The 24,700-nt window shown below is 46.6% G+C and overlaps 1 protein-coding gene and 1 long non-coding RNA gene across 4 annotated transcripts in view; one reads left to right on the top strand and one right to left on the bottom strand.

Annotated features, from left to right (window-relative positions):
• The window catches only part of LOC115076440, a 27,063-nt gene extending 4,647 nt beyond the window's left edge, over positions 1 to 22,416 (top strand). For all 3 annotated transcript variants that reach the window (XM_029577907.1, XM_029577905.1, XM_029577906.1), the window contains exons 2-9: positions 1,046 to 1,142; positions 7,266 to 7,419; positions 8,806 to 8,951; positions 9,985 to 10,161; positions 12,347 to 12,466; positions 19,470 to 19,556; positions 20,930 to 21,077; positions 21,963 to 22,416. In XM_029577907.1, the coding sequence (XP_029433767.1) occupies positions 7,362 to 7,419; positions 8,806 to 8,951; positions 9,985 to 10,161; positions 12,347 to 12,466; positions 19,470 to 19,556; positions 20,930 to 21,077; positions 21,963 to 21,994 (768 nt within the window). In that variant the 5' untranslated portion in view covers positions 1,046 to 1,142; positions 7,266 to 7,361 and the 3' untranslated portion in view covers positions 21,995 to 22,416. The remainder of the gene's footprint in view (positions 1 to 1,045; positions 1,143 to 7,265; positions 7,420 to 8,805; positions 8,952 to 9,984; positions 10,162 to 12,346; positions 12,467 to 19,469; positions 19,557 to 20,929; positions 21,078 to 21,962) is intronic.
• On the bottom strand, positions 6,444 to 24,700 carry LOC115076441. Its single transcript, XR_003852761.1, has 3 exons — positions 23,667 to 24,700; positions 21,957 to 23,510; positions 6,444 to 6,743 (listed from the first exon to the last, which is right to left on the bottom strand). It is a non-coding gene; the product is annotated as an uncharacterized LOC115076441 (long non-coding RNA).

The following is a 24,700-nucleotide window of genomic DNA, read 5'->3' as shown; positions in this document are numbered from 1 at the left end:
TGATTACAGTCATATAAACCTTGCCTGTAGGAGAATGCAGGGTTGTTTTTCATTTCTATTTATTATGGGTAGATAATTGAAGTACAGATAAGTCATGAAGAGGTGCAGCCTGGCATGCTTCATCCTACATGATTGTAACTCTATGCCAAGATTACGCCATTGCCTGCTTTACAATTTTCGGTTCCCCTTTGCAGTTTCACATGCTGTTCTGTTGCATAATTCTTTAAAGAAATTGCCAGTTGCAAAATATTTTGATGGGGGCTGGGAAAGGAGAAATGCCTTTTAAAAGTGGCATGTACAGGATTTATGGCATAAAGGGTGTATTTCAGCAGATAGGTATACAACTGATGTAGAGAACCTACCCAAAAGATTTCCTGCACTTTCTGCTCTTGAGGTCTGATGGCTTGTGTGTGGTACAGTCTCCTGCCTGGTTCTTCTGGTGATGTCACAAAGCACTCTGTATGTAACAGAACCAATTCTATACACTCAGCATGTGTGATGACCTGATCCTTTCTAGAATTAAATTGCCATCATTCCAGGAAGAAGATACAGACCAGCTAAAGGTGTTTTCTATGTTTAATCCTTCCTGGTCAGCACAGTTAAGAAGTGGGATACAGAAAAGCTATGAGATCTGCAAATTAATGCTATTTCTTATTGTAGAATTGGAAAAAATCACTTTCATGTGGCTTTCAGGTTACCTCATGGAGTAGTTTCATTCTGTAAAAATACATTTTTTGAACTTTTCACTTTTGTGCAAGGTATTGTGTTGCCAATATGTGCCTGCCTTCAGAGGAAGAAAAACAAAGTGCACTGCCACCTCTCAGTAGTTGTATAAAATTATTATTTTTACTGCATTACTGGTTGCTTGGTATAATCTGATTTATTTTTTTGCTAATTTCTTAGAAAATGATGTAACTGCAGAATATAAGCCTGCTGTATCTCCTCCTTTAATGAATGTTAACATATGCCTGTCCAGATTTGATCTTTTACTGTCTGGCACTGTTCTAAAAAATACCTTTGTTTTATTTTTATAACTGGATTTCAGGATTCTGTCCATCCCTCATCAAAACGAAAATGGGGATCAGCCCTTACCAAATCTGACTCCCAGGCACCAAGAACTTATTCCCACTCCCTTTGGGCCTGTAAGTACCCTGGGTGTAGAGTGAACAGTGATGGAATTTAAACTAATGCTTTCCAGCTGTGAGTTAAGTCATTGACAGGATTTCTAGAACTTGCTATGTCTGGTGTACTGCGTTGTTTTTCTCTTCCCTTGCTGGTGGAGCAGTTCTGCTCTGGTAGAAAGGGAAGTAGACCTTTCCCCTGCCCTAAATTTTTTTTCTTAATTTTTCTCTGGAAAAAAGTTCCTAAAACCTTTTGCATAGTGAAAATCTCGGTGCATTTTAATGAGCTAATGTGATGGCAAAGTCCAGTTCTCGAGTGCCACAAACAGGCCAGGTTTGCAGGATAACCCCATTGAATATAGTGCATGCAAATCTCCCATGCATAAGAAACATAAGAAACATAAGAAAATGCCATACTGGGTCAGACCAAGGGTCCATCAAGCCCAGCATCCTGTTTCCAACAGTGGCCAATCCAGGCCATAAGAACCTGGCAAGTACCCAAAAACTAAGTCTATTCCATGTAACCATTGCTAATGGCAGTGGCTATTCTCTAAGTGAACCTAATAGCAGGTAATGGACTTCTCCTCCAAGAACTTATCCAATCCTTTTTTAAACACAGCTATACTACCTGCACGAACCACATTCTCTGGCAACAAATTCCAGAGTTTAATTGTGCGTTGAGTAAAAAAGAACTTTCTCCGATTAGTTTTAAATGTGCCCCATGCTAACTTCATGGAGTGTCCCCTAGTCCTTCTACTATCTGAAAGAGTAAATAACCGATTCACATCTACCCGTTCTAGACCTCTCATGATTTTAAACACCTCTATCATATCCCCCCTCAGTCGTCTCTTCTCCAAGCTGAAAAGTCCTAATCTCTTTAGTCTTTCCTCATAGGGGAGTTGTTCCATTCCCCTTATCATTTTGGTAGCCCTTCTCTGTACCTTCTCCATCGCAATTATATCTTTTTTGAGATGCGGCGACCAGAATTGTACACAGTATTCAAGGTGCGGTCTCACCATGGAGCGATACAGAGGCATTATGACATTTTCCGTTTTATTCATCATTCCTTTTCTAATAATTCCCAACATTCTGTTTGCTTTTTTGACTGCCGCAGCACACTGAACCGACGATTTCAATGTGTTATCCACTATGACACCTAGATCTCTTTCTTGGGTTGTAGCACCTAATATGGAACCCAACATCGGTGTAATTATAGCATGGGTTATTTTCCCTATATGCATCACCTTGCACTTTTCCACATTAAATTTCATCTGCCATTTGGATGCCCAATTTTCCAGTCTCACAAGGTCTTCCTGCAATTTATCACAATCTGCTTGTGATTTAACTACTCTGCACAATTTTGTGTCATCTGCAAATTTGATTATCTCACCTCGTCGTATTTCTTTCCAGATCATTTATAAATATATTGAACAGTAAGGGTCCCAATACAGATCCCTGAGGCACTCCACTGTCCACTCCCTTCCACTGAGAAAATTGCCCATTTAATCCTACTCTCTGTTTCCTGTCTTTTAGCCAGTTTGCAATCCACGAAAGGACATCGCCACCTATCCCATGACTTTTTACTTTTCCTAGAAGCCTCTCATGAGGAACTTTGTCAAACGCCTTCTGAAAATCCAAGTATACTATATCTACCGGTTCACCTTCATCCACATGTTTATTAACTCCTTCAAAAAAGTGAAGCAGATTTGTGAGGCAAGACTTGCCCTGGGTAAAGCCATGCTGACTTTGTTCCATTAAACCATGTCTTTCTATATGTTCTGTGATTTTGATGTTTAGAACACTTTCCACTATTTTTCCTGGCACTGAAGTCAGGCTAACCGGTCTGTAGTTTCCCGGATCGCCCCTGGAGCCCTTTTTAAATATTGGGGTTACATTTGCTATCCTCCAGTCTTCAGGTACAATGGATGATTTTAATGATAAGTTACAAATTTTTACTAATAGGTCTGAAATTTCATTTTTAGATTCCTTCAGAACTCTGGGGTGTATACCATCCGGTCCAGGTGATTTACTACTCTTCAGTTTGTCAATCAGGCCTACCACATCTTCTAGGTTCACCGTGATTTGATTCAGTCCATCTGAATCATTACCCATGAAAACCTTCTCCATTACGGGTACCTCCCCAACATCCTCTTCAGTAAACACCGAAGCAAAGAAATCATTTAATCTTTCCGCGATGTCCTTATCTTCTCTAAGTGCCCCTTTAACCCCTCGATCATCTAAAGGTCCAACTGACTCCCTCACAGGCTTTCTGCTTCGGATATATTTAAAAAAGTTTTTACTGTGAGTTTTTGCCTCTACAGCCACTTCTTTTCAAATTCTCTCTTAGCCTGTCTTATCAATGTCTTACATTTAACTTGCCAATGTTTATGCTTTATCCTATTTTCTTCTGTTGGATCCTTCTTCCAATTTTTGAATGAAGATCTTTTGGCTAAAATAGCTTCTTTCACCTCCCCTTTTAACCATGCCGGTAATCGTTTTGCCTTCTTTCCACCTTTCTTAATGTGTGGAATACATCTGGACTGTGCTTCTAGAATGGTATTTTTTAACAATGACCACGCCTCTTGGACATTTTTTACTTTTGTAGCTGCTCCTTTCAGTTTTTTTCTAACAATTTTTCTCATTTTATCAAAGTTTCCCTTTTGAAAGTTTAGCACGAGAGCTTTGGATTTGCACACTGTTCCTTTTCCAGTCATTAAATCAAATCTGATCATATTATGATCACTATTGCCAAGCGGCCCCCACCACCGTTACCTCTCTCACCAAGTCCTGTGCTCCACTGAGAATTAGATCTAAAATTGCTCCCTCTCTCGTCGGTTCCTGAACCATTTGCTCCATAAAGCTATCATTTATTCCATCCAGGAACGTTATCTCTCTAGCGTGACCCGATGATACATTTACCCAGTCTATATTGGGGTAATTGAAGTCTCCCATTATTACTGCACTACCAATTTGGTTGGCTTCCCTAATTTCTCTTAGCATTTCACTGTCCATCTCACCATCTTGACCAGGTGGACGGTAGTATACCCCTATCACTGTAGTCTTCCCTGATACACAAGGGATTTCTACCCATAAAGATTCAATTTTGTATTTAGTCTCATGCAGGATGTTTATCCTGTTGGACTCTATGCCATCCCGGACATAAAGCGCCACACCTCCTCCCGACTGCTCCTCTCTGTCATTGCGATATAATTTGTACCCCGGTATAGCACTGTCCCATTGGTTATCCTCTTTCCACCATGTCTCTGAGATGCCAATTAAGTCTATGTCATCATTTACTGCTATACATTCTAATTCTCCCATCTTACTTCTTAGACTTCTGGCATTAGCATACAAACATTTCAAAGTTTGTTTTTTGATTGTATTTTTATTCTGCTTTTTAATTGATAGGGATAAGTTAGAATTTTTTAGCTCAGGTGAGTTTTTAGTTACAGGCATTTGGACTACTTTTCTAATTATTGGAACCTCACTGTCGGGATGCCCTAATTCTAGTGCATCATTAGTATCCTTTAAAGATACATCTCTCCGAACCATGCGCTGCTGAGCGACTGTCGGCTTTCCCCTTTGTTCTAGTTTAAAAGCTGCTCTATCTCCTTTTTAAGGGTTAGCGCCAGCAGTCTGGTTCCATCCTGGTTAAGGTGGAGCCCATCCCTTCGGAAGAGACTCCCCCTTCCCCAAAAGGTTCCCCAGTTCCTAACAAAACTGAATCCCTCTTCCTTGCACCATCGTCTCATCCACGCATTGAGACTCCGGAGCTCTGCCTGCCTCTGGTGACCTGCGCGTGGAACAGGGAGCATTTCAGAGAATGCTACCCTGGAGGTTCTGGATTTAATCTTTCTACCTAAGAGCCTAAATTTGGCTTCCAGAACCTCCCTCCCACATTTTCCTATGTCGTTGGTGCCCACGTGTACCACGACAGCCGGCTCCTCCCCAGCACTGTCTAAAATCCTATCTAGGTGACGCGTGAGGTCCGCCACCTTCGCACCAGGTAGGCATGTTACCAGGCGATCCTCACGCCCACCAGCCACCCAGCTATCTACATTCCTAATGTAGATAGCTGGGTGGCTGGTGGGCGTGTTTTGTGGCACTCAAGCACTGGAGTTTGCCATCACTAAAGGATATGTGTTATGGCAGGGGTGCTCAAACTGGTCCTATGGGCCGCCCCCCCCCAGTCAGGTTTTCAGGATATCCCTACTGAATTATGCATGAGACTTATTTGCATGCACTACATCTCTATGCAGATCTCTCATGCATATTCATTAGGGATATCCTGAAAACCCAACTGGCTGGGGGCACAGATTTGAGCACTCCTGACATAGTATAAAAGACTATCGGTCACAGACAAAAATCAGGTAGTCTTCAGTTTCATTGGTCTTCACAGCATTGGGCAATGTACAGAACCCATAATCTGAATCCTTGTGGCTACAGAAGGCTCATCTTTGGAGCCCTGATGGGGGTGGTCTCCCCGCTCACCTTGTTATATCTTGCTAGGCTCCCGTCACTGAGTGCCTCCTTTCCATAAGCGGCTTGCCACAAGTCGATAAAGGCCCAGAGCTAGATTTAGTACGAACTGTATGGACACTTAAACCATTCAGAGCCAGGCTGTCCTTGGGTCAGAGCTATGCTTCACTTCCCTCCTTCAAAGCCTCCTCCAGGCTCGGGGCTCAAGGAGAAACATCAAGGGGGCAATTATCAAGTAGCCATACTTTATGCAGGTAGTCAAAGAGAACAAACTAGCGTATATACAATCGAATTTTAATATAGGAGTTCTGTTTTTCTCCCATGCTCTAAATGCTTCTGTTACCCATAGTTAAAAGTCCATACTCTGTGCAATCCCACACCCACTTCAAGCCCCTCTGAGGGATCAGCTTTCCACCCTGCCACTATCCTAGTAAATCAACGTTTACTCATGTAACATGTACCTCCTTTTTCCAGCAGAGGGCGCTCTTGCTCCTTGCCTCCCAGGTGGTACAGGTTTCAGAGAATAAGAGCTGCCTTCCTGTGCAGGAGTCAGTCTAAAATCACCAGCACTAACACATCCTGACATTTTTTATACCTGCCCTTTTTTTTTTTTTTTTCCCTTGAATTCATCTTGAGTTTAACAATTTTTGTTACAGCTTTTTGATGTTAGTTGCTGGATTCGGAGAGATTTGGGATCACTGGGGCCTACCATGAAAAGCAGGTGTCTCAGTGCAAACACTGCTGTGGTGGGGGTCACAAGATCACACACAATTTATTATGCCATCCAGCACTGGAGCAAAAAATACAACACAATGGGCAGGTCTCAAAGCCTGGATTTTATTCTGGAAAAGTTTTTTTTTTTTTTTTTTCCCCCCAAGAGATTACAGCAAAGCTTTCAAGTCCACATGGTGTGCCATGTTATAGGGAAAATAACTTATTAAAACTTTGAGATAACCCATAAACTGGGGCTGCTACCGATGCAGGCAGGGTGTTGTCCCATTCACCACCCAGTAGTAACACAGACTGTGCATTAGCAGCAGGTCCCAGAGGGAGCCATTGTGCTAGCCTCTCACTCAGAGGATTGATAAAAATGGATTGAGCGTGGGAGGAACCGCAGGGAACTGTGAATGAAGGTTGTTGGCCCTATAAAGAGAAGGAAAAAAATGGTCAATAGACAAGGATGCACCTAGCTAGAAGTTATTAACCTACAAAACATATTAATGTTAAAGCTAACCTGACGTATTTATACCTAACAATCAGGATTAACTTACTCTTAGTTTATTATTTTAAATTGTTACCGTACTATGATGGCACAATTATTTTGTAATCTATACCATCTATATTTCTCATTATCGTGCCCTTCTGTAAACCGTTGTGATGGTTATTTAACTTAACAACAGTATAGAAAAGTTTTTAAATAAATAAATCCCACTAAGGTTCAGTTCTAATTCATAATGGAAGCCAAAGCAACAGGAGAAAGCTACTGCCCTCACCCCCCACCAAACAGTTCACGTCTACTTCTAAGACCAGGTAATGCGCTAGTTTTTAAGGAAACGTGCAGCAGCCCCCATGCCATTTGCATTGTATATGGCTTTGTCTGCTGGGGGCTGAGTTGTCCCTGGAATTGTCCTGCACCGCACGTAAAGATATCCCATCTCTTTGCAGATAAAATCCTGGTCCGAATTGTCATGGCCCATCAAAGGTTATTTTTGTCTAACGATCTCCTCGCTTGTGGTGGTGCTGGGGCTCACCATCAGGAATATGACTTCCCAGCGGGGGGAGGACTTCTCCATCTCCCTCATCCAGCTGATTGGAGTAGGTGAGTAAGGAGCGGCTTTTCCAGGGCCATGGTCAACCCCTCCGCTTGTAGACAGGGTGCAGCGTCAGGCAGTGTGGGCAGGGCCTCGCATACGAACTACATGTGTAAGCCCTGCACGCTGCTATCTGGGCACACTTAGAAGGGGTAAGGTTTTGCAATGCATAAGTACAAATCTTAATTTCAAAGTCATTTTTGTTGAGGTAGAATTCTGGGTCTTGTGTTTCTGGTCATGTTTGGTACCAGATTGTTCATGGGGCTTTAGGCTGCTGCTGGTTTGGTTCTGTCACCATTGGACCTATGGTGCCCCATTCAAATGCCTCCCAAGGCATGGACATATGTTCTGAAACCAAGCTTGGCCTGATATCTAATGCAGTAACTTGCAGTACTGCACAAGCATCGCCAGCTTTCTCAGGCTTTGAAACCCCCGGAAGTGGAATCTGAAATGAAATTTAGTCGTAGACAAAAAGAACAGAAATGATTTTGTGAGGGAGCATTAGCTCCATCTGCTCGCTTGCATGAACCTGCCAAAGGTGCTTGGCTTGCCTTGGTGCCTTCCATTCAAGTTTTGGGATGCCAGAACAATTGGGAAGTGTGAGGAGGACATGGGAGCATAGCCTCTGGCCTTGTGAGGTATGAGAGGAAGGAGTCCATGCAGTACCTGGTGTTAGGTTAGCTGGGGTCAGTCCCCTCGTTCCATTTCGGGAAAGAAAACCTGCAAGCAGTGACCATGGAGGTGGCATGACCTCAACTACTCGACTGCATAGCTCCAGGTCTGACATCTGGGCAGAGGCGAGGCACAGGGGAGGGAAGCTAGTTCATGGGACTGTTGGATGAGTGATATCGATGAAACGCTTGCTTTTCAGCATAGAAACTAAGTCACTGGCGAGATGCATGCACAACACCATGAGAAATTAGACGTCACCATTGCTATTATGCACTAGGTACAAATTAAATATTTGTTATCATCAGTTTGCTCTCTAAAATGCTGTAGTCAGCTCTGCAGGAACACAGGGAGCAGCCTATGCATGGCATCACACACACTGGCATTGATTTGTCAGCACGTGTGCGACGTGGCCAAAAGAACAGCTGAGAAGGTAATGCCACATATGACCTAACAGCTAAAAAGGATTAATCAGATACCTGTATGTATGATGTCGTTTAGGGAACTTTTGATGACTAATCTGTTGTAAATAAAGGGGAGGATAGACATTAAGCAAACATGTTAGAACATGGTGGTGTTCTTTTCCTTTAAAGAGACACCACCACCAACGGTTGGGTCATTCGGGCAGTGGTTGGTGATGGGTGTAGAGGTGGTACTGCTTGGGGCCTTGCTGGATCTGGCACGCCTGCTCACTGACTCTGCCCCTTATTTATTGTCCTCTGCAGTGTTTTGCATATACTATGTGACGCGAGCAATTCTGCAGGAGAACCGCCAGGAACTCATCGTCTTTCTGCTTTCTGTCCTGCTGGTGATGGGTCGCTCTATCGTTAACTTCATCGTCCTGCCTAATGAGGAAAAACCCAGTCTCCTGGTCAGTAGTTCCATTCAACTTCCAGCCAGGCAATGATAGCAATCGTGCTACTTCCTCTAGGCCAGGGAAGCCATGAATAACCTATCCCCACCATCTCCTTCACATCATCTTATCCTTTCCTTTGCATTCTGATTTGAAAAGCTTCTACTAGGTTTTCCTTTGGGTTACTTTCCTTGTAATGAAACATCTTATAATTGGATTCCAACCTTTGAACATAAGGCACCGGCTTCAGATTTAAAAATCCAGTGCACAAGTTCCCTGTACGTACCCGGATCAGTCCAGACTCCTGGGTTTATTCCTCCCTGCCAGCAGATGGAGACAGAGAAAAGCCTCGCTGACACTGCTTAAAATCGCCATAGCCAGGAAATAGTAAAACAAATCTTTCCTCTAGTGCACAGCTGTTGGCAGCTGTCAGGCAGGACTAGGTCAAGGGAGGAATACAGAGGCCTTTAAACTCTAAAATACATCTGCTAAAAAATGCAGATAGAGAGGACAGCATAATCCTGACACTGAAAGGCTGCACAAACCAGAAATCCTAAAACACCTGGGAAAGAAACCTTAAATTATTTCTTCCTGTTAAACCACACAGCAAATTGTGGTGCTGAATCTGAAGGCACCAGGATAATGGCGCCAGGCAGTAGTTTTACCAATAGCTGAATCATTTTTTCAGGTTCCCCCTGCGCTGCCCTTGTTTGTTTGTTATGTAATGCAGTCAAGTATCTGTGTCAGAAGGGATGGAGCGGGACAGAATGAACACTGCCCGGGCCTCAGATGGAGGCTGGCTGGGCTGTTCTTCAATCAGAGCCTGCATTCTGCTGCAGGACGGGTTTGGGCCGGCCTCGAGATTCTTCTCTTCCCCCACAGCCAATTTTTGGCTTTTTTTAAAATTATGTTTTGCTTCCCAGCAGCATTTATGGAATGGGGAATGAAAAATGGCTCCTGTACTGCGCATGAGAGAAGCCCATAAGCAACACTGCATCTACTGCTGCTTCCTGTCCTCTGTGTGTGCCAATGTTTGGGGGTTGTCTTTCAGCCCCGCTTCGTGCTGATCCTGGTGTTTGGATTGTTCCATGTGGTGTGCGCTGCCGTCCTGCTCCAGAGCCAGAACATGATGGCGTTCAGAGTGGGAGGAGCCCTGGAGAGCCTGCAGTGCCAGTACTTCATGCTTAACCTCTGCTTCTCCATGCTGACGTTCGACCTTCAGGCACAGGTAGGTCATATCCCAGGCATTTCCAAGACCGCAGCTGGCAAACAAGCATGGCCGAGAGATGCAGCGCAGAATGGCATTTCCAGCTGCTAAATCTTCACATAAATCTGGAATTCGTTCTTGCTACGGAAGACAGGCCAGTGGGGTCCAGAAGGAGGTTAGAGATGGAGCCTCTGATGGCTTGACCTTCTCTCCTGTCTGCTAGTAATAGAGCTCCATGAAACCGCCTTTAACACATCCTTCCAGGTGACCTGGACCAGGCATGGAGAGAGAATGCTGGGCTCAGTGGTGCTTGTGTGTCATGAGATCACCGGAAATTGACATGCAATTCTTCTCACTGGCTGGTAGCCCCATTGGATCTGTTGTGCTAATTAGTACTCATGGTAATAACAGTGGAACAGAAACCATAATCTGTGCAGAAGGCTCAGGCTTCTGCCTCCCAAAAATGCAAATGCACCCCTGCAAGCTCTTTTGGAGACAATTCTCCTCTCCCACCTACTCCTATAATCAGGAGAACTGGCACCACTGGCTATGGCTGCCTTTCAGGTTCTGTAGTAGGAGCTTTGTAAAGCAGGCTGGAATCTGGTTCACATGAAAGAGACTGGAGAGATTAAAGAAGCAAACAGAATGTTGGGAATTATTAGGAAGGGAATGGTGAATAAAACGGAAAATGTCATAATGCCTCTGTATCGCTCCGTGGTGAGACCGCACCTTGAATACTGTGTACAATTCTGGTCACCACATCTCAAAGACATAGTTGCGATGGAGAAGGTAGAGAGAAGGGTGACCAAAATGATAAAGGGGATGGAACAGCTCCCCTATGAGGAAAGAATAAAGAGGTTAGGGCTGTTCAGCTTGGAGAAGAGACGGCTGAGGGGGGGATATGATAGAGGTCTTTAAGATTATAAAAGGTCGAGAATTGGTTATTTACTCTTTAATAAAAAAAATAAATAAATAAAGACTAGGGAACAGTCCATGAAGTTAGCAAGTAGCACATTCGAAACAAATCAGAGAATTATGTTTCTCAATGCACAATTAAGCTCTGGAATTCATTACTGGAGGGTATGGTTAAGACAGCACAGCTGGCTTTAACAAAGGGTTTGGACAAGTTCCTGGCAGGGAAGTCAAACTGTTATTAACCAAGCAGACTTAAGAAATAGCCACTACCTATCACTCAGGCTGATACAATACAGTGCGCCTACCTAAAGGTAGGCGTTAATTTCTGCCGTCGCCAGGGAAGTGCACAGAAAAGCAGTAAAAACTGCTTTTCTGTGCACCCTCCGACTTAATATCATGGCGATATTAAGTCAGGTACCAAAAGTTAAAAAAAAAAAAAAAAAAGTAAAAAAATAAAATTTAAAAGCAGCCCGTGGCTCACGGGTTGAAAACCGGACGCTCAATTTTGCCGGCGTCCGGTTTCCAAACCCGTGGCTGTCAGCAGGCTCGAGAACAGACGCAGGCAAAACTGAGCGTCGGCTGTCAAACTCGCTGACAGCCGCCGCTCCTGTCCAAAAAGAGGCACTAGGGACGCGCTAGTGTCCCTAGTGCCTCTTTGTACCACGGGCCCTAACTTAAATAAATTAAGTTACTGAATCGCGTGCACAGGAGAGTGTCCTGTGCATGCGCCGGGAGAGCCTGGCCGTGTTGGCATGCTGCTGAGTGGTAGAGGTGAATGCAGTGGAGCTGTGGGCAGCAGACGCTCTCTCGGCGCCTGGCCGTGTTGGCATGCTGCTGTGTGGTAGAGGTGAATGCAGTGGAGCTGTGGGCAGCAGACGCTCTCTCGGTGCCTGGCCGTGTTGGCATGCTGCTGAGTGGTAGAGGTGATTGCAGTGGAGCTGTGGGCAGCAGACGCTCTCTCGGTGCCTGGCTGTGTTGGCATGCTGCTGTGTGGTAGAGGTGATTGCAGTGGAGCTGTGGGCAGCAGACGCTCTCTCGGTGCCTGGCTGTGTTGGCATGCTGCTGTGTGGTAGAGGTGAATGCAGTGGGCAGCAGACGCACCTGGCTGTGTTGGCATGCTGCTGTGTGGTAGAGGTGAATGCAGTGGGCAGCAGACGCGCCTGGCTGTGTTGGCATGCTGCTGTGTGGTAGAGGTGAATGCAGTGGGCAGCAGACGCGCCTGGCTGTGTTGGCATGCTGCTGTGTGGTATAAGCTTCTCTCTCTCTTTTTTTTTTTTTCTTCCCCTCCCAGCTATGTCTCTGCCTTCTGTTTCTGGTTCTAGGCCTGCTCAACATCTCCCTCCTTCACAGCATTATCCTAGGCATCGGACTCCTCTGGGCCTGCCTTAAAGTGACCATTGGCATCATGGCTGTGAGTACAGAAGTGCACAGGGCGGGTGGGGGGGCTGCCAAAGTCTATGTTGCTGTGCAAATTTACCACCCACCCCCCAGTACTGATTCTGCACCCTCCCTCCCCTGATGGATCCAGGCTGAGGCCACAAGGAACTCCTAGGGCTGCAGCTCTGCAGATGGACTGGAAGCCTTTTAACCTGTTTCCTTAGTGCAGAAAATGGAGTAATCCAGAGTGAGATCGTATAGGTTCCCTGCAAGGTGCAGGAGGCAGAGCCAGCAAGCTCGTAACAAAGCCTCAACATTAAGGGTGCTGAAATAGGAAGGCTTTATTTATTTTGAAGGATTGGTTTTGCAACGGGTCTGGGAGCCTTCTCTTGCACCTCTCCTAACTGAATGAAGCGCGTAAAGGGACCCCCAGGAGGCCACACTGTGCAGGTCTCAGTAAGCTTGGCACTCATGCTCAGCACTTTAGGAATTAACAGAGCTGCTTTCTGTGTGACCTCCACTGGACCGGCCACATCCTACAGCAGCAATGTTTTCCCCGATACCCGGGCCCAGCAGAATTCGGCACAGTCTGAAGGGCGGGCAGACCCAGCAAAGCCAAGACCAGTAAGAGCCTGAACTGCCCTGCAGAGAGAAGGTTAGGTCTATGACGTAAGAAGCAGCCCGAATCGCAGATTCAATGTGTGGTTGCACTGAAAGAAATGGCCCTCAAAATTAAAAACAGAACCAGGGAAATGACCCCAAATCATCTCTGGTTTTGCCACAAAGTGTGAGTTTGTTTATAAAAGCAGCCAGTGTTTAATCCTTGATAAGCAAGGAGAAATGATGAAGACAGCGGTACGAAAGCCTGGATATCCCTCACCCACACATAACTTGTAAGTGGAAAGGGAGGCTGCAGCTCACTCTGCAACCTGCCCTCTGCTTACATCTAGAAGAGGAACGGGGCGGGGGTTGGGCCCAGCAGTTGCTGTTCCACCTTTTTCTTCCAGCGCAATTGGAACCAGGAGCTTTCATTGCTTTCCCAGGTTTAACAGACCCTCCCCCCCCACTGTTCCTGTTCTGCCTGAGGCTGGAAGTTACATGTAGGCCCCTGCCCGGGGTGCTTTAAGCTGGGCCAGCCCAGTATTTTCTATTTTATAAATCTAACCTAAGCCTGTTGATTTCCTCCTGTGAACTCTAGGACGTTTCCCTTCTTGCAGGTTTGGGAAACAGGCCCCTGTGTGCTTTCCCGTTACTCATCGGGATCTATGCAGCCCAACAAGCATTTGTTCTGTTGGTTTCGTAATGGGGTTTTTTTTGTAGCTGGTTTTGCCTCCTGAATTAGTATATTAAAAAAAAAAAAAGCTGTTTTCCTTTGACAGATTTTTAAATTATAGGGTGCAACAGCTTGAAGACTTAACTCCCTAATTATTTTTTTTTTATTATGTACATTTTGTTTAACCAAGGCAAAGTCATTGCAGGGCCTAGAGAGGCATTCAGAGTCAATCTGAATTACTGTAACAGAACCAAAGAGCTTGCAGTCTCACTCCCGCCAAAAACAGTTTGGAGTTTCTACAGAATTAACCAGAAAGTGAGAGGCTGGACAAGAACACTTAGCAACTTGGATCTTCTCCTTGTTTCGACAGTTACCTTAACCGTGCTGGTGTTTGCCCTGCTCCGGTTCTGAACTGACTAACGTCTTGGGGGGTGGGGGCCAAAGAAAAGGAAAATTGGTTTTACCTGCTCATTTTCGTTCCTGGAATACCGCAGATCCGCCCAGACTAGTGCGGTTTTGCATCCCTACCAGCAGATTGGAGGCAGAGAACCAAAGCTTTTAAGACACTGTTACATAACCAAGAACGCCACCTGCAGTCCCTCAGTACTGACCTATACCCAAGCCAGGCCAGAACAATCTAAAACTAACTCCAACCCCCTCCCTCCAGGGTGATCCCCCTGAACTGGGAGCCCTCACATCTAGGGTAAAACTGAAAGAACCAACCTCCATCCAGTCAGTACATTCTGCAATATACACATACTGAACCAACGCCTGTCTTTCAGAAATAAGGGGATGGGCTTCTGGACTGATCTGGGGTACTCTAGGAACGAAAATTAGCAGGGTGTACCCCAGATCAGTCCAGAGAAGTGGGATGAACCCAAGCACCCCTACACTGGGTGGGAACCAAAAAGACCCACTCGCAACACAGCCTCCTCTGAAGCCTGTACATCCAATCTGTAATGTCTGGCAAAAGTGTGAAGCAAAGACCATGTCGCTGCCCTACAGATCTCCTGCGGCGATACCAACTGACACTCCGCCAGGAGACAGCTTGTGCCCCCACGCAGCCCCTCTGGGGCCATCTCACCTTTACAAAGAGAGGCTGAAAAATAGTTTCCTCTAACCATTGTGCAGTGGTGGCCTTAGATGCTTTGCTGCATTGAACAAGACAAAAAATGATCTGAATGCCAAAAACTGTTAGTGACTAAGGTACCATAACTCAGTGCGAACATCCAATAAGCGAAGCTCCCGTACATGCGACATTTCCAACAAATTTGGAAACGCAGGGAGTTCAACCAACTGGTTAATATGGAACGAAGAAATGGCCTTAGGCAAGAACGATGGCACACAGAGACACTATCGTCCATAATCTACAAGAAAGGCTCTCTACATGACAATGCCTGACTCTCTGAAATATCCCTAGCCAAACAAATCACCACCAGAAAGACAGACATCAAGGTGAGATCCTTCAGACACCCTTCGCAAAGGCTGAAAAGGAGAACTACAACCACCTTCAGAACCAAATTTAAGGCTCTAGGACGGACGCATGCTATGAACCAGAGGATGCAAATGCTTTTCCTCCTTCAGAAAACATTCAGCATCTGGATGGGAGGCCAACTGCTTTCCAAGTAACTTCCCTCAAAAACATGCTAATGCTGCTACCTGCACGCGGAGCGAGTTGTAGGCCAGGCCCTTCGCCAAGCACTGCTGCAAAAATGCCAGGATCTGAGGAATATTGACCCACAACAGATCTATACCTTCCTCGAAGCACCAGGACTCATACTCCCCACGTGCAAATGTAAGCAAGCGAAGTGGACGGCCTCCTCGCCTGAAGTAAAGTAGCAATAACCGGCTCCAAATATCCTTTCAGCCATAGCCGCCTCCTCTCAAAAGCCAAACCACAAGCCAGAAGCTATTCGCCCGAACCAAGAATATGGGCCCTTGCCTCAGGAACCCCGGCAGGTGAACCAACTTGATGGGTCCATCTATCGTGAGCTGAATGAGGTCCACAAACCATGGATGACGCAGCCACTCTAGCACCACCAGAACCACCCTTCCTGGGTGTGTGTCTATGCATTGCAACACTCAACAGACGAGAGGCCATGGAGGAAATACATACAACAGAATTTCTGATGGTCAGGCTTGAACCAATCCCTATCTCCCACCTGCTGCTGAAGAATCATGTTGCCTTGGCATTGCTTCACCGTGCCATCAGATCCAGCTGTGAACTGCTCCACCTGGACTGTATGAAGGTCAAGACCTTTGCAGACAACTCTTACTCCCCAGGATCCAACTGCTGCTTGCTGAGGTAATCCGCCAGCACATTGGACGCTGCTATCCCCACCAGACACTGCTCTGCCCAGGCAAACAGCGCCTGCATCTCCCGAGCCACTGTGTGACTTTTTGTCCCGCCATGGCGATTGATATAGGCCACGGATGTCACATTGTCCGAGAATATTCTCACCGACTGACCACGCAGCTGCTGCAGGAAATGACACTGCCCTAATTTTCAACTGATTGATAGACTAGGGTGCTTCCAGTGGTGACCAAAGACCTTGGGCCGTCTGCCCTTGACAGACCAGCCTCAACCCTTGAGGCTGGCATAGGTGGTCACCACTACCCAATCCGGATTCTCCAGTTCTGCTCCTTTCTCCAAATTATGGGGAGCCAGCCACCACCAAAGACAGGACCTGGAGTCTCCCTGAAGTAGCAAAGGGCGATGAAACTCCTCTGACAGCGGATACCATTTGGACAAAAGTGCCCTCTGGAGAGGACGCATGTGCGCAAATACCCATGGCACAAGTTCCAGCGTAGATGCCATAGAACAGAGGACCTGCAAATAATCCCAGGCACTGGGCATCACCAGTTGCAATAGTCGAACCACCTGTGCCTGCAGTTTCACAATCCTTTCTCTAGGTAAGAAACACTCTGCCAAGTTGGGTATCAAACCTTGTTCCCAGGTATTCCAGTGACTGGAATGGAACTAGATGACTCTTTGCTAGATTTTTTACCCAGCAACCCCAACATCTCCATGACCCGCTGAATCGACTGACTGCACTCTATCTATGACTTCACCCAGATGAGCCAATCGTCCAGATAAGGGTGGACTAGAATCCCCTCCTTTCGCAGAGCAGCTGCCACCACAACCATTCGCGGAGCTGTCGTTAATCCGAAAGGGAGAGCTTGAAACTGGAAATGCTGCCCTAGCACCATGAACCGCAGAAACCTCTGATGCTCTGAGCATATGGGGATGTGCACATAAGCTTCCGTTAAATCCAATAACGCAAGAAACTCTCCTTTGCAGACCGTGACTATTGCAGTCCTCAACAGCTCCATGTGGAAATGCGGAACCCGCAGAGCCGCATTGACCTCCTGAAGATCCAGGATGGGACGAAAGGTGCCCTCTTTTTTGGGCACCCCGAAGTAAACAGAGTGCCTCCCTTGGCCAAGTTCTTCTGGCGGTACCAACACAATTGCTTCTCGCCTCTAAAGCCTCTGCCATGTATCCCAAATTGCCTCCCGTTTGATGTGGAAAGTGCATTGAGATACTACATAGGCTTCCTTGAGCGGGCGTGAAAATGCTAAAGCGTAGCCGTCTCTTATAACCACTAGGACCCACTGGTCTGATGTTATCTTGGTCCACTCCTCTTAAAAGAGGGCTAATCTCCCTGGGAAGGACTGACCAGTCTGATTTCATTGTGAGGATTTACCGTACTTCCTCTGGCCCACTGACTGGAGCTGTCTCAGATTGTTTTCCGGCCGCCCCGAAAGGACTGCTGCCTTCCCAAGCTCTGCTTCCCTGAAAACGCAGCAGTCTTGTTGGGACGAAATCTCCTCCCATCCTTGAAGCGGGAACATGCAGGGAAAGTTTTCTTACCGCTCTTCTTATCCTCTGCAATCTGTTCCCTTTCGACTCCCCCCAAATGCTTCATCAGCTGCTCCAGATCTTCCCTGAACAACATTTTTTTTTTCTTTAAAAGGAAGATTACAAAGCTGCGAGTTGGACCATCTGTCCACTGACCAATTACACAACCACCAGAGCCTGCGTGCAGCTACCATTTATGTGGAGGCCGGCCGGACCAAATCATAAAGCACATCTGCCACACAGGCCACTCTGGCTTCTAACTGGGTCGCCTCTCTGGAATTGGCTGCTGGATTGGAGCCCCTTCTTCTGCACCCAACACAGCCAGGTTTCTCTGCCTCAGGCTACCACAGATTGCTGCTGTAAAACTTAGAGCCAAGACGTCATCCTCTTCAAATGAATTTCCAGCTTTCAGTCCTGGGCATCCTTCAGCATGGCTGACCCCGCCACCAGAATGGTAGTCATCTTTGTCACCGCCGATATCGAAACGTCGACCTTGGGTAACACCAGTAGTTTCAAAGTAGCCTCTTGCCATTGTCCTGGATACTTTGAGGCCTGCCTCTGTAGTATCCCACTCATGGTTCACCAACTTATTCGCCCATTTCGGCAATGGAAAGGCCTTCGGTGGTCCCCAAAGCCCACCCAGGACCGGATCCATTCCATTATCCAATTCCTCCTGGATGAGCTTAGTTCCCAGCTCTTCCAGAACCTGAGGAATAAGTGGTCTCTGTTCCTCCTTGCGGAACAGACAGACCGTTCTAGGGTCATCCCCCTTCTGTGATTGGAACCTCTTCAGGGCCATCTGCATCCTTGCTCACAACCAGACAGATGTCCATCCCCTGGCTCATCCTCTGGATCATCACCCGGCTCATCCTGTGGGTCATCCAAACTTTCTGAAACCGTAGAGCAGTCATCTCTCATAGGACAGTCCAAGCCCAGGTGGAGGCTACCTTAGATCTCTTCGGGGTCTTCTGAGGTTTCAGGCCCCGGGGCCACTTACTTCCTGCTCCTGGCTTTGGTTCTGAGCAAATCACAACCGAGTTTAGTCTCTCCCGCCTAACGCCGCAGGCCAGACATTCCTTCCTGCACTCTGAGACCGGTGCCATTATGGCCGCGCACACAGCTCGCCCTGAGCCTCACTGTCGCGTGAGAAGACAAAAAGGGGAATTAGCAGCATGAGACACCTCTCCTGAGCAGCCCCGGATCCCCAGTGTGCTAAGAAAACTCATCGCTTCCTGCTTCCCCCAAAGGCCCATAAACAGCCATAAAAATAGCAAAAGGGGTCCTTTCCTGTGCTCCTGGCCACATCAGGCAGACGGAGGGAACCAGGACCACTGACTTCAGTCTCCTGTGTGCTGCAGGCTAAAGCAGCTCAGGGATGTTCAATCCCCCGCTCGCTCCTCAGGGAACACCTCTTCTTCTAGATCCTTCTTCCTCTTCTGGTTTTTTTTTGTTTGTTTTTTTATATACCAGTGTTCAATTGCATATCACATGGGTTTACAAATAACTTAAAGTGCAGGAAGTCAAGCATTTCCTTTTGTTTGGTACAGAGAACACTAGAAACAGTAACATGATTAAAAAACGATGGTGGTAATAGTAATAAACAGGTAAATAACATTTGTGATGGAACATTTCTGTCAGGCTGCAGGTCTGCACCTCTTCCATCTGCTGGAGACAGAAATAGTGAGGGTCTGCAGGTGGCACAGTAAATGAGGGTGCAAACCCCTAGCTTTCCAGCTGCAGAGCAGGCGTGTAGTGGCGATCACGGTACGGCTGCATGCAGACGATGAAAGGAGTTACTGCCTGCAGAGATTATACTGATCAGGGACCTTTTAAGAAGAGGAACTTTGTCAGAGTTTTACAATAAAAATCTAAAGCTGTCTTATAAAGTCTGTTTCCTTCCAGATTTTAAAAGAACTGAAGGTTCTGGTTTGGATTTTCTTACTTCAGAATCTGCCAGAAGTTGCTTATCTCATCTACCTGCTGTACACGGTAACTGCATCCTCTCACCCTTTTTCACAGTCTTGTCTGGCAAAGTCTGTTTTTTATCTAGGTTCTTGCCCAGCCCTAATACTGTTGTCCAGCCCGTTTGAGCGACTGCAGGGCTGGCTAATTCCCGTCCTCGAGAGCCACACACAGGACAGGTTCCAGGATATCCACAATGATTATGAGTCAGAGTTGCATGCATTGCTTCCCTTTTATGCCGGTCTCTCTCATGCATATTCAGGGAGGGGGGGGGGTACCCTGAAGATCTGGCCCCTTTGTGCCACCCCTGAGTCACTGGCTGGCTGCGTATAGTCAGTTCCCAGAGGGCTTCCTCGTACATCCAGCACCCGCTAGGGACTCTTATTTTCTTATTGCTGTGCCAGTGTCGGCAGGGAAGAAATAAAAGTAAATGGCTTGCTGGCCCCACTCAGAGCTGCGGTCTTTTCTGGGAGCCATGGCAGGGTGTGTTTCCCCCAGGTTTACAGCTGTGAGCTCGGTGCACAAGCTCCCTGCCCCCTGGCCTGCTATAATGCCTGTGCTGTAGCCGCGCCCTGCTCTGTGAGCAGAATGACACAGCAACTCTGCCTCATTTCTAACTTAGCGTTGGAGACTGGGAGGGAGGCGTAGGGTGAAGATGCAGGACTTCTGGCACCATGGGCTGTCCCAAGTGGGTGCTTGCGCCCCATCCAGTCCTACAAAATATCCACCTTGTTTCATCCCCCCTGCTGTTACTGTAAAACATGTTTAATAGTTAAGTGATTAGAATAAGTCTTCTAGTCTCTCTGTCACAACAAGATCGGGAGCAGGGTCTCTCTGAGAGCCGTATCTGTACAGTGCTGTGTACACCTTAGAAAGGAGGAGTAAAAATAGTCCTGACTGAAGCTGTTAGGCTCTGATGAGCCCATTTCTGCCTTTTACTGGGAAGGGAATAGGAGAGGAATGACTAAGCGTGCGTCACTCTTCCTGCCCTCACTTCAGGTCCTACAAGTCTGGGCTTAGAGCTTTAGCCAAAGCTAGGGAGGAGCCCCTTATGTGGAAAAAATATCTCCAAAATCCCATGGGGGTGGATTCTTACAACATGGCAGAGGGGTTTGGTTTTTTTCAAAATGTGCCCATTTTGGTCTCCCTGAAAGCACAACGGAAGCAAAAAGGCAGCACCCAGGCTGCTGCAAGGGGAATGGCTGACCCTGCTTGCAGCAGATGTGCAGATTAATGCAGCCTGGTGTGAGCCGAGCCTGGAAGGTTAACTTGCAGAGCGCTGCTGCTTTCTGCATCTAATTCACGTACAACTAAAAGGGTTTGTGCATGTATGAGTTCCCCTGGGCTTCCTGCAGGCGCCGGCTCCTCGGCTCATCTCCTCTTCCTCTCTCTTTCTCTAGGTGGTGAACAGCTGGGGTGCCGGCAAATCCTACACCCTGGAAGCAGCTACTGTAATCGGCTCCTGTGTCTCGGTGGTGATAAAATCCGTGCTGTTTTGGGCTCTCTTTCATGTTTATCGCAGCTTTGGCCAGGGCCTGAGGGAGAGAAGTAAGTGCCTTCCAGTCCAGGCTCCCGCGGGGTGGGGGGGCAACTGCAGTGTTGTGCTGCTAATTTCTTAGCGGGGGCTGGCTAGCCTTGTGCCACACGCTGAACCCTTTTTTTTAACTTAACAGGGTGTCCAGGAATGTGTTGCCCTAGCTTCTCTGGAGAGGGAGGAATAAAATATCAACCACCCCAGGAACTAGGAGGAGCTCTGTAAACCTTTTCCTAAGATATTCAGAAAGTAAAGAGAGCTGACAGAGGCCACTGCTCCCCAGGGCTGGGGTTTCTGGGTACCAACTCCATCTCTCCTTTCTTGGTCCTGGGAGGAGATTTCCAGCTGGAATCAGGAGTTTGGGAGCAGCGGCAGGGCTCCCTCTGTCTGGCAGTACTGGACGTGGTGCCGCTCATGGTCCTAGAACTGACCTTATGTATACTCAAGACTATATAATACAGCCCAGGCCATCAAGCTTACTGTCATCTACACCTTTAAAGAGATGCAAATTAACCTTTATCAAGCAGCAGCACCCCTTTAGCTGTTTTGGGCTTAGAAAGCAAGTTAAATCTTGGTGCTTCTCTTTTACACAAGTTGTCAATTAAACCTAGTGTGACTACACATTTCTGGAGCTAGAGTTGGCAGGCATTAGTGTCCTTGCTGGTATAAACTAGGCTTGTACGTGTAAGGTTTTGGTTGGTTGTCATCTGTAATAAATAAATCAAATTTGCCCTGCAGCATTTGCCACGTTTTAAAACTGCCCAGGTCATAAAAGTTCCTTGCACTAGTGCTGGAGTTCCTTTTGTCCTGGATTAGCCACTGCGTTTAAGACAATTCGAGAAGCCATTCTGCTGATTAATGGGAATAATTTACATTCTGACTTCCTCTCTCACCTGCAGTGTTTTCTTCTTATGGAAGGATCGACTCCTGAGGGGCATTTACTGTCCAAGTGAGATTCGTAGTACTCTACTCTTACAGAGTTAAGATGGCTACTGGAACAAGGGGGTCCTGGGCTCTGAGCCGAAGATAGTGTTCAGCACAGGGTCGAGGTCCATGAGCTGATACTGAAGGTGTCCTGGAGCTGCACGGAGTAGTTTTCTGGAAAGGAAGACTGATTTATTGGTGTGCATTTCCAACAAGGACCCGATAACCTTCCCCTGTGAAAAAAGTTCCATGTTTGTGGTTTTCTCTTATGACCTGTGCTAGTGCAGCAGGCCCAGGACATTGCAGGCTGCCTTTTGTCTTGGTAATGGCAATTTTATTTTTTTTATACTGATTTTCACACAATATCAAACCTATGTATAATAAAAACATAAAACATCAATCATTAAAGAATGTGTAACACTACTAAAATATAGATACATCAAGCAAATCAAATCAATCATGGGCTGGGCCACTTCCCAGTGTGCTGCTGGGTTGCAAGCCTTGCTTTACAAAATAAAAGCTGCATTTTCCTGCCTCACTAAAGCCCATTAAGGGCCTTGGCCTGGTGCTGATTTTCAATGTGGAGACCCAGGCACTCAAGCAGAGGGTTTGTGAAAACCCTAATTGTAGGTGTGCTTAGCTAGAAATCTCAGGGCTCAGGTGGGAGTCGTGGGGACATTTTGGGCTTCTGCTCTGCTGAATTGTGTGTGCTGTTGGCTCAACCTTTCTAGGGCCAGGTCAAGAGCAGATGCAATGAACCAATGCCAGGGAAAAGCCAAGGACAGTGATGATTCATATTTCCATAGCAACTGTCATCCAAACAGGACCTCCTATGCACTTAAGGATAGCAGCTGAGATACTCACATGCAGCCACCGCTGGTGTGCAAAGACAGGTGGCCAGGTTTATTGCCCAATCTGCATAACTCTTACTAAATGCACACACAAACACGAAACAATCGTATCACTGGTCAATAATTCATGTAAATCAATTTAGCCAAGTATATGTAGGCCCCTCACTCTGAGGGTCTGTCAAATCATACAGACTCCTAAATAGGTATGGGGCCACCTTACTTTAATTATAACATCGTTTTTTGAACTTTTTGAAATTTTTTGCCTTTTTTTAAAATGTCAAGCAAACTAATCAAAGGTCAGCATTCAATCACCGCTTTTTATAGCACAAAGGTTTCAAAAGATACGAGAGGAACCGTCAATACTCATCTGCTCCCATATTTTGGTTGGTCTCCCTCTCCCCGACACGCGCGTGTTTCGAACCCGAAGTTCTGCCTCAGGGGGATATCCTTCTGTATCTGTTAATAAATGATTTGCCCAGCTTCAAAGTCGCGATTTGCCTTCTTCATTTTCTTGCTTCTTATAATTTCTTGGCATCTTTTGAAGTATCTTAATTTTTCAGCGGCCGCGTCCTGCCGCCCTTGTATTTAAATGGCATCCCGCTGAAAGTGAGACTCTTATAGCCTGGACCGGAACTTACGTCATCACAAACGGGTAGAAGTTTGTAACTCTTACTAAAGGCAGGGAGTAGAAAAACCTCAAAATTATTCATTTTAGTCATCACTACTGGCACAGGGAGGTAAAGCAGTCCTGTCAGGGTCACAGGAGTCAGAAAGCAATGTAGCAAACATTCTCTTCCCCTTTATTAAGAGTCATACGATTGCTTTTACCTGATTTGTCCTTTAACTTAGCCCTGCACGGGCTCTTGGCCACAAGCGAGCGAGTTCTCAGCTCTGCCCCACTGACCAGCAAATCTCAAGGCATTAGTGCACACCTTCCCTGATTGCTTTGTTCCTCCCCAGACAAAGATTTTTTTTTTTTTTTTTTTTTTTTTTTTTTTTTTTAAAGGTGGCTGCTTTTGTCTCCCAGCTGCTAAGGAGCCCTGACTTCAGGTCTTTGAGCCATTGCCGCCCACGTCCTTCCCTTCTGAATGGCAAATGAGGGCCCTGGCTGCAGCTCAGACACTGTTTCTGTGGTCGCCTTCCCACGCTGCTAATCTGTGACAGTGCAAGCTTTCCAGTGCAACCACTGAGGAAAGCAGGGCCTTGAGTCCAGCCTCCCTGTGGCACCACCTTCCCGGTTTAGGTTTCACCCTTTTGCTCCCTATCTGTTCTTTCCATGTGTGGTGTGTGCTGATAAGCTGCCTGCCAGGACGTTGATGGCCCAGCCCTTAATAATCTGATGTAAACAAACCCAGCATTGGAACCGAGGTACAGAGCGTTGGGCTTGTTTTAGCTTCTTCCGTGTATGAATTCTGCTGCTCGTGGGAGTTGTACAGTTGCATGCACGGCCCGATTTAAGATTATGGGAGCAGGCATGGAGGGAAGCTTCACTGTCGGAAAGCAGAAATCTAGTTTTGGGGCATCTTCAGAGTTGCCTGTGCCTAAATCCAGCCCCGATCATGTGCCGTTTACTAAACCTACTGCTATTCAAGAAAATAATCACTGCAGCTTAAAAGAAAACAGAAATATACAGCAAGACTCAGCTATACCGGATGTGCAAATTTCTGGAATATGCTAATCAAGCTCTGTGTGTGTTTGTTTTACATTGTAAGAGGACAAAACATAACCCTGGGGCAGCACAGATGGATCTGATGGGTTGGAAGAGGGAGAACGTCTCCCAGCCAACACAGCTTGGTTCACCTGAACCCTGGCATCTGTTAAACTGAAAGGGTCAGCCCCTTCTCTGGGGATAATCCCAGCTC

Source organism: Rhinatrema bivittatum, chromosome 15 (assembly GCF_901001135.1).
Source record: "Rhinatrema bivittatum chromosome 15, aRhiBiv1.1, whole genome shotgun sequence".
NCBI classification, from domain to species: Eukaryota; Metazoa; Chordata; class Amphibia; order Gymnophiona; family Rhinatrematidae; genus Rhinatrema; species Rhinatrema bivittatum.
This window is presented reverse-complemented; position numbering and strand designations above follow the sequence as displayed.